The sequence below is a fragment of the Sardina pilchardus genome, chromosome 19, assembly GCF_963854185.1.
Source record: "Sardina pilchardus chromosome 19, fSarPil1.1, whole genome shotgun sequence".
NCBI classification, from domain to species: domain Eukaryota; kingdom Metazoa; phylum Chordata; class Actinopteri; order Clupeiformes; family Clupeidae; genus Sardina; species Sardina pilchardus.
This window is the reverse complement of record NC_085012.1, coordinates 13,156,145-13,172,622: the sequence shown is the minus strand read 5'-3', so window position 1 is coordinate 13,172,622 and position 16,478 is coordinate 13,156,145. Positions and strand designations below refer to the sequence as shown.

General features: G+C 45.4%; 1 protein-coding gene across 1 annotated transcript; it reads left to right on the top strand.

Annotated features, from left to right (window-relative positions):
* Nucleotides 1–6,885: 6,885 nt before the first annotated feature.
* Nucleotides 6,886–15,866, top strand: ankk1 (ankyrin repeat and kinase domain containing 1). Its single transcript, XM_062521578.1, has 8 exons — nucleotides 6,886–7,172; nucleotides 8,340–8,622; nucleotides 10,216–10,364; nucleotides 10,528–10,577; nucleotides 10,788–10,943; nucleotides 12,852–12,958; nucleotides 13,554–13,578; nucleotides 13,838–15,866. Exons 1-8 carry the CDS (start codon nucleotides 6,997–6,999, stop codon nucleotides 15,127–15,129), a joined length of 2,238 nt encoding a protein of 745 aa, XP_062377562.1. The 5' UTR covers nucleotides 6,886–6,996; the 3' UTR covers nucleotides 15,130–15,866.
* The last annotated feature ends 612 nt before the right edge of the window (nucleotides 15,867–16,478 follow it).

Below are 16,478 nucleotides of genomic sequence, written 5' to 3'. Positions count from 1 at the left end.
ACATGTAATGCTCACATACAAAAGCAATCCAGTAAAAAGCAGATTTTTTTTCTTTACTGTTTACTACAGGAGGTACAGTAGAAATACTGTTTGCAGGGTGATAGAACAGAAAACGTTTTACAATATTGCTTTCCTCTTCAACTGGTTGGACAAACACTTTTAGCAACTGAAAAACTGCACTGTAAGCCCCAACAGGTTCAATGAACTCAAAATATTTGATGAAACTGATTACCTCAAATTATTTAGCTACGTTAACATATTCTTTAAGTAATTTCTACTTAAAATTAGACTTTTCTAAAGCTCAAAATCTTTAAGGACAAGGATCCAATTAAAAAGAATAATGGGAGAAATATATGTTTTAAGTAATTACTACATTAGCCAGACAAGCTCTTTAGACTCCAAATCTTTGAGGAAATGAACAACATTAAAACAAATAACTTCAACAAACGAACATTTTAAGTAATTACTACTCAAAACTCTAAACTGTATTCACACTCATTTTTTTTGAGGACATTGATGAACTGAAACATAATAATTTGACAATCAAAAATTTTAAGTAATCACTACTTAAATCTTGGATAAGTTCAATGAACCTGATCATTTTGAAATCATTGTTAAATCTAGCAAATTTGACACTAAAGATGGAATTGATTTTTTTAAGTTAACGCTCCTAATAATATATTAATGTTATCAACATGACTCATTCAATCTCTCAGACCTAAACATTATAAATTCAGCCTCTTATATTTTTAAGTTGACTTAACTCTATTGAAACACATTTTATTGACTGTTTATATTTACTATTTTCCTCAAACACAAACATATTTTGTTTGTATGATCCAACTGAAAAATTATTGAAAATACCATTTCACTGCACATTCCATTTATTTAAGAATTCCATTTTAATTCTAACAGAACAACCTCCCCAGCAATGGGGTTAATACAAAAAAATCAAAGAAATAACAACCATTTCGTCAACAAAGGTACAAATACTCAAATAACAAAAATAATAAGGCCAACATAAATTTAAAAAAAAGAAAAAAAAAACCTTCACTTCATTGCTTGCTTGAGTATTAAAATGCTGGCACTACCAACAATGAGATTTGGAAAACAGACTGCATACTCATCCATCATCAGCAATTCATTTTTAAGGCTAAGTAGTCTAGGAGGTAACGACTTCAGGTGATCCAAACCTATTATAATTTTTGAATGAAATTAAATGCGTAAGACAATTGCTTTGGATAATCGACATGAAGTGCATAAATTAAGGCAAACAGTAAAATTAACGCATCTGTCAACTCTGTTATATCACACTCAACAATAGCTCCCTCAAGAACTATAGAATGGATAGCATGACCAAACTTCACAAGGGAGTCCGTATCACTTGAGAGAGTGAGAATAGGTACAGCTGCATCCGAGAGGTCAGGCAGGTCAATTTCTTCTGCCTGAAGAACATGACAGTAATTAGTTAATGAGTAGTCAGTGAAAAACACTACATACATTACAAACACTATACATACTGTATATGTGTATTTCATATAATATGAAATACCAGTGAATGAAAAGTCCCAAATTAAATGTAGTATGATTTAATTGCTATTCTGGTGGCTAGGAAGATGGTTGTGGTTGTTGTCTTTTGGTTGCAATGTAGTATCAGAGAGGGTTAAATAGAAATAGAGATATACAGAGAAGATAAATTAAGAAAAAAGGAAAGAGTGAATCAAAAACTTACATTCCAGGTCATCCTGCAGGAAGATTAGAAGGGCCTGCAGAATAATTGTTCGTCTGCTGTTGACATCAGCATCTTCCTATCAAGACAGAGAGAGGGATTGTGAGGTAATGGGAAGACAAATCAGCAGAATAGTGATCCTGTGCATATATTAAATAATACTATAGTACAAGCGACATGTAAACACAAGACACAACCTCCTGCTCAGTTTTTCTATGAAATCGTGAGAGATGAATTTTCAGTGCATTGATAGACTGGAAGGTCCAAATCGAGGGCTGAGAACCAAAGGGGCGTAAGTGACATTTTGGTCAAAATTGAGTTATATACTGTATATCACCTGAAATCTGAGAGCTCTTTCTAGCTGACAAAATTATAGAAGTAAAATATTTGTAAATATAAAGTTATTGAACAAAAACCAAAGGTCTTTAACTGTGAACATATAGAAGCGGTTAGATTTGTTTGTGTTCTCCTATTAAGTTGGTGAAATGTCACTTACGCCCCTTTGGTTCTCAGCCCTTTAAATGCATGAGTGGTGTATGCATGGTCATGGGCTGACCCTTGAAAACTGACTGCGATTTAATCAATAATGGCAAAATACTGTAACTGAGCTTCTTGGAAAAGGCGTCACATAACCACATAGCCAACCCATTTTGGTATATAAAATCTAAAGTCTAAGGTGTTATCCCTTCCTTGATACAAAAATACCACTCAACTCTAGCCTTTGTGTATCCCTATGGAGAGATGCAAAGGGATACGGTTACTAGGCTATTCACATTGGTGGATAAATGCTTACAAAATATTACTATAATAATATAGGCTACACAGTGGCTACATTGTGACACTAGTAAATTGAAGACCAGTAAATTATCACTTACCATGGCATGATGGTGGTTCCTTGCACAGAACTGAAAATGAATGTCACAGCGCCATCTGGTCCTGCAGGAGAAATTAAATTATTATGATGACTATTATTTCACTTCAGCACGAAAGCCAGTCAGACAATCTCTTCATATCCCTCTATAGGCATGCCTATCAGAGTCAGACGTTGACATTGACCATGCTTAGGCTATTGTCAGTAAGTTCAGAGCTAGGCCTACAATTTGACTTCCTATCTGTGTTAACAAAACTGTGGAATTGACGTTAATATAAGACAGATGTTACCGCTGTAGGGTTACTCTTCAACTAGGCCATGGTAGGCTACTCTTTGACCTGGACATTTTAAGAAAATGTAACATTTTCAATAAAAATACTTTTGCATGGTTTAATTATCCACCCTAATAGTGGCAGTGATGATTTTACCTAAATAATGTATTTTCCAATTTATTCCAAAAGACTGTTATTTCCATCACAGAACAAAACGTTTTTTTTTTTTAAATAATAATAAAAAAAAAGCCATATGGTTCCAAATGTATTATTTGAATAGGCTAAATATTACACAGATATGTTTTAATTTTCCAAACATGCATGTTGTATTATTTTCATATGATTAACTTAAAATGTGTAGTGATGGAAATGACAGATATGGCGGAAAGTGTGGTGGAGATGACATGGTCTAATGTACAATAATGGCATTAACAGGGGACACAAGGATAACGATAGGCTTGAAACTTAATTGTAATCGCTCTCGAGAACGCCCTCTCTGCATAGCCTAGATAATTTCATTTTAGTGCGATTTAACTTCTCTGAATTTAGGCCTACTACAACGTCATCACCCAATGCATTTTTTATTATAGGCCTACAGCGGACTTAAACTGTTATATTTTACTGTCCATGCGTGACTCACGGGGTGCCTCTCATTTGGTATTTTATACATCCTCCCTTCCTTCCTCGGTCCTCGTCCTCACCGATCTAGATAAGGAATGATGGGGCGTCAACTATGGGGTAGTCTATCCAGTGTTAGATCAGTGGGAACGAGCCTAGAGGACCAAGCATCGAGGATCGAGGAGAGTTTGAGAGCCACCCATAGAAAGCGCGAGTGGAGTGGCCACTTCAATGAGGCCCAGTATAGCAACTAATGCGAACCATGTAGCCCATGGCAGCTAGGTAGTCCACCAATAAATTGTTTAAAAGCGCGTGGACTGTGTGTAATGTGTTTGATTACCAAGCGTCATGTATGAAACATTGCTGCAGAAACAGTTGATAGACTGGTGGGCTAGTGCTAAACCAAACAACTTTGACAATATTTGGGAAAGACTCGTCAAAGATGGTAGTCTTTTGGGTAAAGCTTGAATGGCAGGCATTAGTTAGAAGACTACAATCGTTCAAAAATCTTTCCCAAAAGTTGTTGTAGGCTAGGCACTCACTCGGCTGGCTAACCTAGCTGACGACTGAGACAATACACTTTAGTTAACTCGCTAAAACATGCAGCTAGCCCACAAAAGGTCTCTTTCACATAGCCTACGCTTTAGCTGAGGTCTGCCCGCTGGAAGACGGTAAACAAATAAATTAAATAATGAAAGTGCGTTCTTACCGTTGCACCTCAGAGGCTGCTGTTGATGGATCTTGATGTTGTTGTTGTTGTCTACATCCGGGTGCGCAGCAGTCCTTGCAAACTAGTCGTCTGATGTCAAAGTGTATTAATTTACATCCGCCAAAATCAACCATATACTAGTTCATCCATCATTTCCAATCTTTAAAATGCTTATTTGTTTTTGTGGGTTTGTGTTGGTTTGTGTAGGTTAGTTGCAAGTGGTTGCAAGCCGTGTTGAAATGAACCTAGCCAATGAACTAGCACGTCATTATTACGTCAGACGTAATTTCAATCCACTCTTGAAAGAAATGAGTTAGGAGGTCAGTTCTACTCATATACTAAGAGCTACTCTACTCTAAATAATCAATAACTGGGAAATCAGTTGAGTGAACTTAAAACTTTTGTGGTTCCAGAACAATATGGCAGCTTTGAGTACAGCTCAGCAATTTTATTGAGTTTATAGCACTGTTGGGGAATACAGTGTGTAAGTACTTTAGTTCATAAAACCTCTGCACTCTGACACTCTGGTAGTAGTATTTATTGATGTAGTATTAATTATTACCTAAGGTCTCCTCTCTTGAATGTTAATCCTCGTTTTTGTAAGTCACTTTGGTTAAAAGCATCTGCTTACACACACACGCATGCATGCACACATGCGACCCACACACACACACACACACACACACACGCATGCATGTATGCACACATGCAACCCACGAGTGCTCACTCATGATTTATTACCCCTGATGTACCTCAGTGCATATTAAGGCAAATTAAAGTGAAATTGGATGGTAATAAGCATGTTAGACGTGCGATACATATCTATGTAAATCACCAAGGTGACAGAGAATGAGGGAAGAGAGAATGTTTGAGAGAGGACAAAGTGAGTGAAAGAGAGAATGAGAGAGAGAGAGAGAGAGAGAGAGAGAGAGGTGCTTTCATGGCCTCCAGTAATGGAAAAGTGTTATCACCGACATACTAGTGACATACTATAATATAATTGAAACATAAAAGCCTTTCTGTTAAAATTGAATATCAATGAACTTCATATCGGGTTTGTGTGTTGAACTGCAAGTGTGCATGTGTGTGTGTGAGCGTGTGTTTGTGTGTGTGTTGAGCTGCATGAAGTAAATACCTCAGTCCCTCTGTCTGTCACCTTGTAATATCTTATTTGTTATATATGTTGTTTCATGTGTTACATTGTATACTTATCTTATATATCCTATATGTGTTGTATCATGTATCTCACTGTAAGTGGTGCTTTAATCCACCCCCCTTATGTATCCAGGAGTCCACTAAAAGGGTTGTACTGTATGTGCTGTATCCAGGGTTCCACTAAAAGGGTTTTATGGTTACGGTAGGTCAAAATAATGTATCTCTTTTTCTATTTGGTTTATTAAGGATAAAGTAGTTCTCTGAAGAGCGGGGGTGGTGGTGGGAAAAGTGTCCCGTACTCTTCCCTGTCCTGTGAGTCCCTCTTGATCACAGTGATCAAGAGGAACTAAACCCAATCCATTTCTACGAAATAGAAAAATGCTACATTGAACAACAACAAAACCTCGGGTAGGTGTGTGAGTATGTGTGTGTATGTGTGTGTGTGTATTTATGTATGGTGGTAGTAATACCTCAGGAATGTATGTGTGTTGGTAGTAAGAGACATGAAAAAAAAGGGAAAAAAAACTCAGGTGCTGAGTTTCATTCCAGAAGTTTTCTCCATTCTTGGTGTGTGTGTGTGTGTGTGTGTGTGTGTGTGTGTGTGTGTGTGTGTGTGTGTGTGTGTGTGTGTGTGTGTGTGTGTGTGTGTGTGTGTGTGTGTGTGTGTGTGTTGGAGCCAGTGGTTTTGATAAGACCTAATAGAAAAAAATGCATTATACATGGAGGATACGGCAGGAGAGACACGAAAGAACAGATTTGCAAGGTCATTCTGAGACGTGGACTTTCTTCATCAAGTCTACACTTCTAATACGATAAATAATGGAAAAAAAGACTCCCAGATGAATGCAGTATTCATGGAAAATCTGTTCCTAAGCTTTTGATTTGTCTTTCTGACGAAGGTCAGAGGACAGCGGTGGGAGGAAGAGAGAATAGAAGATGTTTTTGAATTCATTTTGTTAAAAAAAACATAAAGACAGTATTATTGAGTAGCCTATTGTTATAACAGCTTATTATTATTTAAGTGTTCATATAAAGATTTTCATATGCAGCATATTGCCCTTCTCTCCAAACATATTGTGTGTGTGTGTATGTGTGTGTGTGTGTGTGTGTGTGTGTATGTGTGTGTGTGTGTGTGGAGTAGTTTGAGTAGTTCACTTCACAGAGAGCAAAAGGAATCACTTCAAACAGTCCATCTGGGTAAGAGAGAGAGAGTGAGTGAGTGTGTGTGTGTGTGTGTGTGTGTGTGTGTGTGTGTGTGTGTGTGTGTGTGTGTGTGTGTGTGTGTAAATTATGCCTGGCATCAGAGCCATAGCTCAATGTGGAACAGCCAGTTTGAGAGGCCTCGAGTGAGAAATCCGTCCCGCCCGCCTGCCTGCCTCTCCGCCCCCAGGCCTAAAGAACCGGCTCGAGAACATTTCTATGCAAATGACCCCCCCCCCTTACAACACCCCCATGGAACGTCTCAGAGATGCCTGTAAGTGTCACGCCTCTCAGTAGCAAGGCAGAAGGACACACACACACACACACACACACACACACACACACACACACTCTCTCATACACACACACACACACACTCTCTCACACACACTCTCTCACACACACTCTCGCACTCACATGGGATCAGAGAGCAGGCATTGCGATGGCGTCTGTCGGTGCTGAGGTTTTGGAGAATTTCCGGCAGTTCTGCCGCGACGACTTTGAGGGCGACTGGGCGAAGGTGGCAGAGCGCAGCTTTGGACGGGTCTACCGCGTCAAGCTCAAGCTCTGGAGGGAGAACTGCGCCGTCAAATGCTTCTCCAACACCAGCCACTACAGGTACAGTACGCCACACACCCACACTGCAGGTGGGTGCAGGTGGAGCTTAGGATTTTAGGTGGTGTTTAGATGGTGTTTAGATAGTATACATCACTTGACACTTTTGTGTGTGTGGGACACTTTTACCTTTGCTCCAGGGCACTGTCCCTGCAAGTCTCTGCAAGTTGCGCTGTGCTGGTTAACAGGGCTAAATATTGCTAAATAAAATACCAATATACAGAGACCTTGATCAGAGTCAAGATCAATAGGACAGGGCAGAGAAGGGCCACATATGGTCTGAAAATTGAGTCACTGAGGGACAGGACATCACACATGTGTATCTGTGTGGTCTTTGGCTCTGGCTCTGCTTCTGTAGTGTGGAGTTAGGCCACAGAAAGAACATCAAACCGACTAAAGAAAAACAAACTGTCAAGACGTGATCTACCTGACCTAGCCAAAGCAAAGTTCAAGAGAACAAGTACAAAGACAGTTTGCATCCAGAAGTGCAAAACAGCAGAACACACACACACACACACACAATATACATGCACACATGCACAAAGGCAGGTTACAGTAGACATACATGTACACACCCAGTAGAGAACACGCATACACACCTGGCATGCAGGTTTCAGGTAACACATACACACACACACACACACACACACACACACACACACACACACACACACACACACACACACACACACCTGCACGCTTATGCTATGACACACCTCATTTACTGTTCAGATCTAGGAGACGTCCAGGTCAGCTGTGTGAACTCTCCTTGTTTTCATTCTAAAAACACAGTTTCAGCGATCCCCATCCCTGAACACCTATATTTCACTTCTCTGCCAGTGCAACGAGTTTAACAAGCATGAAGAGAATCTCAGCTGAACTGCAGTTCGATCATTTTAAATGATAGTCAATCAACCAAAAAGGAAGTTTGTTTCCTTAGTCTTACCTGGAGGAGGTATAAAGCATTTGCTTTGGCAGAGGACTCCAAGTCTGTGTGTGTGTGTGTGTGTGTGTGTGTGTGTGTGTGTGTTGGCGTGTTGGCCATTCCAGATGTACTGATAGATTCTTAGCTGTAGTTTCCTGTGTGTGTGTGTGTGTGTGTTTGTGTGTGCTGGCAATTTCAGATGTACTGATAGACTCACAGCTGCAGCTTTCTCTTCTCGCTATCAGGGATCTGATGGAGGAAGTGACCAAGCTGGGGAAGGTGAAATTTAAGTATATCACCTCCATCTACGGCATGTGTAACGACCCGCCAGGCGTCGTTATGGAGTACATGAACAAAGGCTCCCTGGACGGCCTTCTGTCCAGCCACACACTCATGTGGCCCAAGAAATTTCAGATGATCCACGAGATCGTCATGGGAATGAACTTCCTGCACAGCATGGACCCGCCCCTCCTCCATCTCAACCTCAAGCCGGCCAACATCCTGCTGGACGACCACCTCCACGTCAAGGTCAGCAGGACAGAACGAGAGCACATAGGACTGCAGAAGTGAAGAGAAGGTCTGGGAGATGAGTAAAGAGATGAGAAGACTACAGGACAGAGAAGGTCTGGGAGATGAGTAGACTGTAGGACAGGGAAGGTCTGAGAGATGAGTAGACTGTAGGACAGGGAAGGTCTGGGAGATGAGTAGACTACAGGACAGGGAAGGTCTGGGAGATGAGTAGACTACAGAGCAGGGAAGGTCTGGGAGATGAGTAGACTACAGGGCAGAGGTGGTCTGAGAGATGAGTAGACTACAGGGCCAAGGTCTGGGAGATGGGTAGTCTACAGGACAGGGAAGGTCTGGGAGATGAGTAGACTACAGGACAGAGGTCTGGGAGATGAGTAGACTACAGGACAGGGAAGGTCTGGGAGAAAGGTAGACTGTAGGACAGAGGTCTGGGAGATGAGTAGACTACAGAGCAGGGAAGGTCTGGGAGATGAGTAGACTACAGGACAGGGATTCAGGGAAGGTCTGGGAGATGAGTAGACTACAGAGCAGGGAAGGTCTGGGAGAAGAGTAGACTGTAGGACAGGGATTCAGGGAAGGTCTGGGAGATGAGTAGACTACAGAGCAGGGAAGGTCTGGGAGAAGAGTAGACTGTAGGACAGGGAAGGTCTGGGAGATGAGTAGAGGACAGGACAGAGGTCTGGGAGATGAGTAGACTACAGGGCCAAGGTCTGGGAGATGTATGAAGAAACACAGGACAGGGTGGATTTATCCTTTTATGTGCCAACACCTACTAAGAGATTTCCAATAGAAGTAGACTGTAGGATAGAGAAGGTCTGGGAAATCTGAAGTCTGAGAGACAGGATCAGGACAGAGAATACAGGACATTGCATTATGTTACATTGCTCTATCCACAGTCAACGTTAGCAGGGAAGGACAGAAAAGGACTGGGGTGGAGCATAGGTGGTGTTTAGGTGGTATGTGTTAAAGTGGTGTTTAGCTGGGGCTTCGGTGGTCTTTAAGTGGTGTTAAGATGGTGCTTAAGTGCTGTTTAGGTGGTGCTTGTATGGAGGTTAGGTGGTGTGGACTTTAGATGGTGTGGTCTTGGAGTGCAGGTGGAGCTCAGGATTTTAGTTGGTGTTTAGATGGTGTTTAGATAGTATACATCACTTGACATTTTTGTGTGTGTGGGACACTTTTACCTTTGCTCCAGAGGACTGTCTCTGCTTCTGTAGTGTGGAGTTAGGCCACAGAAAGAACATCAAACAGACTAAAGAAAAACTAACTGGCTCCCAGTCAAGACGTGATCTACCTGACCTATAGCCAAAGCAAAGTTCAAGAGTACAAGTACAAAGACAGATTGCATCCAGAAGTGCAAAACAGCAGAAAAGTGCAATGTGATACACAAAGTATAGACAGGTGGTGCATAGACAGGACAAAAAAATAAAGACGGAGTGCATTGCACCCTCACATTACTGGAACAGAGGCAACAACTTAACTTCATGCTTTAGAGGATGTGTGTACTGTACTGTAGCTTCTGCTGTAGAACAATGTCTAGTTTTCTCCTGTTGAGCCGTGTCTTCAGACGCCCACATCTCAGCTGTGCCTCTGCAGATTTCAGATTTCGGCGTGATCAAGTGGGAGGAGTGCTCAGGCATGGCGGTGATGGAGCATCTCACGGCCAGAGGCAACATCAGCTACGTTCCCCCCGAGGCCTTCTGCCAGAGCCCGGACCCGCCCACAAACAAATACGATGTTTACAGGTGAGAGGCAAACGCACAATCAAGTCTCAGGATGAATCATATTCACACTGTCAGAATGGATTTGCATCAGACACCTACCCGACGACGCGCAGAGAGTTTTTTTTGGCTGCCTGCATACTGCAGCCTCATTGGTTCTGCTCCTCTGCTCTCTGTGTCTATATAGCGTGGCTGTGGTGATGTGGGAGATTCTCACCCAGAAGAAGCCCTACGCTGGTGAGTTCACGCTGCGCCGGTTTAAACGAGACCCGTCACTCAACACTGTCACTGACACACTCACTCAACTGAACCAAACCAGTCCTGTCACTCTCCATACCTCACCTTGTGTGCCGCTCTCGCTCTCTTTCACTTTCTCTCCCTCTCTCTCTCTTGCTCTATTTCTCTCTCTCTCTTTCCCTCTCTCTCGCTCTCTCTTCATGGCTCTAGGGGCCAACATGACAGAAGTAATCATCCGTGTGTCGTCGGGGAAACGGCCGAGCATGGCGAGAATTCCAGACGACAAGCCTCGTGAGTGCCAGGACATGATCGCCATCATGCAGGAGTGCTGGCAGCAGCACCCACGGCAGAGGAAAGCCTTCTCAGGTACTGCCCAATCACAGACCAGCCCTCTCAGGTACTGCCCAATCACAGACCAGCCTTTTCAGGTACTGCCCAATCACAGGCCAGCTTTCTCAGGTACTTCCCAATCACAGGCCAGCTTTCTCAGTACCGCCTAGTCACAGGCCATATTTTTTTAGATACTACCCAATCACAGGCCAGCTTTCTCAGGTTTCACCCAGTCACAAAATAGCCTTCTCTGGTACCGCACACCAGCCTACTCAGGTCCTGCTAACACTTCTTAACCTCCCATTTATAGAAGAGCCTTCGTTACTGCCTACCTGCCCAATCACAGGCCAGCTTTCTCACAAAATAGCCTTCTCTGGTACCGCATGCCAGCCTACTCACGTCCTGCTCACACTTCTTAACCTCCCATCATAGAAGAGCCTTCCCAGTTACTAACTAACTGCCCAATCAGAGGCCAGCTTTCTAAAGTACCCTAACAACTGCCTTAGAGCCCAGTTCCTGTCAAACTGCTGGCTTTCTTTGGAAGACCACTAAAGCTAATGATACACATGGGGCAACTTTTTGAGCATTGCTGCTGCATGGCAACCACATAAATGGTTCTGTGTATCCTGATTAGATGATCATGACAGTTGAATCATGGGGCCCAGCACTAACAGGGGGCCCCCGGAGAGCTCAACCCAGAAATACCATCTATTATCGAGGGTCCCAGAATTATTGTCTGCCATAGAGCCCACATTTTCTGGGAGCTCCCTTGACTTCAGTCATGACTCATGCACAATATCAAAGGATCGAAGCGCGCTAGAAACAGCAATATCCTGGAACAGCATCGCTCAAAAAAAGTTGCTTTGTGCATCATCAGCTTGCAAAAGTGCAAAAGAACGCTTCGGTCTTTTCACCCTCCTCTAAAATCTCTCCCTGCTGTCCTCCTGATGCACTCCTCACCCCATTCTACGCCCTGGCCTGTAGACTTCCCCTGCCAAATAAACTCCCTCCCCTGCTGCATAGCTCCAGCCTGCCCTCCTACGCCCCTTCACCCCTTAGTTTCTGCATGCGGGACTGTGTGACTGACACGAGTGCTCTGTCATCCATCATAATGCCCCGTGTAGCTGCTCGCAGCCTGCCCGCCCCCCCCAGTGTCTGAGGTCTGAGGTCGCAGACGAGCCAAAACACTCTGAAGGACACACAGACAGGAAAATCTGCTGATCATTCTTAATTACACCTGCATGTGCGCATAAGTATGCGGTGGAGCGGCAGACACTCCAGCCAGCAGGTTTGTGATAAGAAATGATACACAGCTCATTAGCATACATTAGCGTGGATTGAATGTAATATGTTGGGCCCTGCGGCGGCGGTTTCTCTTCAGCATTGCATAATGGCTGCCTGATGAGCAGCATGAATCAGATTAAGAGGGGCAACGAGGCGCAATGTCGCTGTGTAATTAACAGCGTTGTAAACAAAACAATGTTTCGGTTGGGCTACAGACAGCTCAGCACTGTCAAGTCCTGCGTGACTTTGGCGAACAGGTTCTCTTACATTATTCTAGACACTGCCAAAAACTTGGTGTTATTATTGTGGACCTGGCATAAAAGTCCACACTATTCAATGTTGTACTGACTGGGCAATGGTCATGTTTCTAATGCTGATATAAATCATGTTAACATTCTTTAAGGGGTTTGTAACCTGTGTTAGCCTTACCCTGTTAGCATGATACAAATGTTTAGCAATCTCTGTTTACAGTTTAGCGTTATTACCCATGACAGGCCTCTCCTGTTAGCAATGAACCAATGGCAACTCTCTTCAGGTATAAGTACAATCCTTTAGCTCCATCCTCTTAGCCTGTGCCCTTAGCCCTCACTTGTTAGCATTAACCATGTTAACTCTGAGCTGTCAGAGTTATGGATGGATGTGCCGATCCTGTCATTCCAGACATTATTGAGCAGACCGAGGTCTTGAGTGAGGTCCTGAAAATCCCTGATGTTGGTGGTGGGCGCAAAGATACTCCCATTGTATACAGCACAATGCCTAGTCCGAAAGTAAGTTTACCTGCCAACAAGCACACACACTCACACACACACACACACACACACACACACAATTATATTACACATAATATTTATCTCAAACTGAAGGTAAGTATATCTTCCTCTAGTTCACATTCCTAATCTTGCCTAACCCCCACATTCCAAACATATCTGTTCTTTCACACACACACACACACACACACACACACACACACACACACACACACACACACACACACACACACACACACACACACACACACACACACACACACACACACACACACACACACACACACACACACACACACACACACACACACACACACACACCATGCTGGAGTACTGGTGAGAATGCAGTGTCAGCTTGAGGGTCATTACTGGCAGAGTTCTAGCTGCAACTTTCTCTCCCTGACCTGAGGACAAACAGCTCTGACATTTCTCCCATTTTGTTTGTGGAGCACTTTTACCTGTTTTCACTCCCTTACTGACCTATAAAAGATGTCCGCTGGCATAAACCTGTTTAAACAAGCCATTTTTCTTACTTGCCAGTAGTCTATTAGTCCCCACCATCAATCGTTTTCCTCTCTCTTTTTCTCGTTTGAAGACAAAGGCAGTTCCGGCAGTCCCAGGTAAGTGGTCTCATATTTCATCTTTGATGAATATTTGATCATATTCTATTGTCCTTCATTGCAATACTGCACTCATTTCTTTTTGGGGAAATTTGTATGCAGTCATCGTTTACGGGAATATTACCTTTTTGGCGATTTATCTTGTCCGCCATATTTTTTTCCACAAAGTAATATTCTGGCGTATCATTTTAAATACAATTTTGTGCACAGTATGTGATCAGTAAGAGTGTGTCCCTGTCTCTGCTGCCCTTCCTCACAGAGTCGCCTGGCACTGAGGATGATACCAACGACGACGCGTTGGAGTCCCTGACCAAGAAACACTTTGAGAAGTTCCACCGTAGCCTGCGGCAGGAGCACGTGGGTATGCGCTTCAAGGAGAACAACTCGCTGCTGCACTACACGGTGGCCAGCGGCGACGTGGAGAGCGTGCGTCGCGTGCTGGACCTCGGGGCGCAGGTCAACGCTCAGAGCCAGCGCGGCTACACCCCTCTGATCGTCGCCGTGCTCTGCAAGCTCCACGACATCAGCGCCCTGCTGGTGAAGCGCGGCGCCGACGTGGCGCTCGGGGACGAGGACGGCTGGGCGCCGCTGCACTTCGCCGCCCAGAACGGCGACGAGCGCTCGGCCCGGTTCCTCCTGGAGCACGGCGCGCCTCCGGACGCCGCCGAGAAGGAGCGGTGGACGCCGCTGCACCTGGCGGCCCAGAACGGCAACGAGGGGGTGGCGCGCGTGCTGGTGGCGCGCCTGGCGGGCATCGACGTGCGGGAGGGGCATCACGGGCGCACGCCGCTGCACCTGGCCAGCACCTACGGGCACCTGGGCATCGCCAAGCTGCTGCTGGGGAAGGGCGCCGACCCCTCGCTGCCCGACGACGCCGGCGACTGCCCGCTGCACCTGGCGGTGGAGGAGGGCCGCGTGCGCATGGTGCGGCTGCTGGTGGAGCGCAAGGCGGACGTGACGAGCGCCGACGCGCGCGGACACACGCCCCTGCACCTGGCGGCGTTACGCGGCCACACGCTCATCTGCCGTTACCTGCTGGGCCACGGAGAGGGCACCAACGCGCGGAACGCCCAGGGCTGGACGCCGCTGCACCTGGCCGCGCTGCGCGGGCACGGGGAGACGGTGCTGGCGCTGGAGGCTCAGGGCGGCGAGGTGGACGCCCGCGGGTCTCAGGGCTGGTCCGCGCTGCACCTGGCCTGCCACCACGCCCAGGACCAGGTGGTGACGCAGCTGCTGGCGGCCGGCGCGAGGCCCGACCTGGCGGACGACGCCGGCTGGACGCCGCTGCACCTGGCGGCGCGTTCCGGATGCTTCCCCAGCGTGCTGCAGCTCCTCTCGCGCCAGGCCGACGTCGACGCCCGCAACCACGCCCAGGCCACGCCCCTGCACGTGGCGGCGCAGAGCGGCTCGGCGGGCATCGTCCGGGCGCTCCTGCTCAACCACGCCAGCTGCAGTGCCCGTGACGCGCGCGGACACACACCCCTCGACATCGCCCGCAGCAATGGCCACCAGGAGGCGGTCAAGCTACTAGAGCGAGACGAGGAGAGATAACACACATGCGCGCACACATACAAATAACAAAAACACACACTCTCACACATTACACACACACATCACACACACACGCACATGCACACGCACACGCACACGCACACACACACACATTACACACATTACACATTACACACACACATTGTACACATCAAACATCACACACACACACACACACACACCCTCAGGTCATCAGCAGTCAGCCGTGCGTGATGGCAAACAGCAACGTAAGTGCTGATGGCGGGAGGGTGGGCATCGACTTGTCCCATTGATCAGCTCTTCACCTCCTCCGGCTCCTCTTCCTCCCCTGACGCCCCTGTTATTCCTGCCCAGCTCTTCAGTTCATAGAGCGCTCGCATAGCCATCGATTTGTTTGGGGGGGGTGAGATCAGGCATTTCTCACCAGTGCTGTTCTTCTACATCACAACCATCGGGCCTGACCACGAGGATGTTGTGCTTACTAATCAGCCTCAACCGAGCAGCAGGAGGACGTTGATATGGTTATTTATGTTGTTGTTGATGTTGTGAGATGCACTATAATCAACAACAACGACAACAACAGTGACATTATACAGCTGTACCACAAAGCGTTGTGCCGCTTGGGAATCCAAAAGAATACCACACATAAACCTCTAGTGTTATTTCTTTGTATAGTAAATATTGCTGGTGCTTGTGCTTTGTAAGTACATGAACCGTGTAATGCTGAAGTCACATCAAATGAAAGTGTTTGTTCTGTATGATGTGTGTTTTGTGTCTCTGTCTTTGGATGCATGTACAGTAGGCTGGACTGCTGTGTGGAACAGATTTTCTGTCAGGACAGTAGGAACACACACACACACACACACACACACGTCTCTTTTTCTCTCTCTCACTCTCTCAGCCTACTGCCCTGCTGCTCCTGAGAACTCAATTTCCGGCAACTTACGGTGTGTGTTTGTGTTTGTTTGTGAGTGTGTGTGTATCTACTGTATGTGTGTTTATGTTTGTGTATGTGTATCTGTCGATGTGTGTTTATGCTTGTTTGCATGTCTATCTATTTGTGTTTATGTTTGTGTGTGTGTGTGTGTGTGTGTGTGTGCTTTATGTGCATGTGAGTTTGTGTGTATATACTGTATATGTCGGTGAATGTGCGTGTTTGTTAGTTCGTGTTAGTCTGTGTGTGTGTGTGTGTGTCTGTCTGTGTGCTTGTGTGTGTGAATAGGTCTGTATGTGTGTGAGGGGATGTTTGAGAGGGATATTCATCATGAGCATTCCCCAGGCCCCTGGCGGCTGACAGCGGGGGCCGATAACAGCTCTGGCCACGTTCCCCTCGGCTCCTTCTCATAACACACCCGATAAAGAGAAGATTT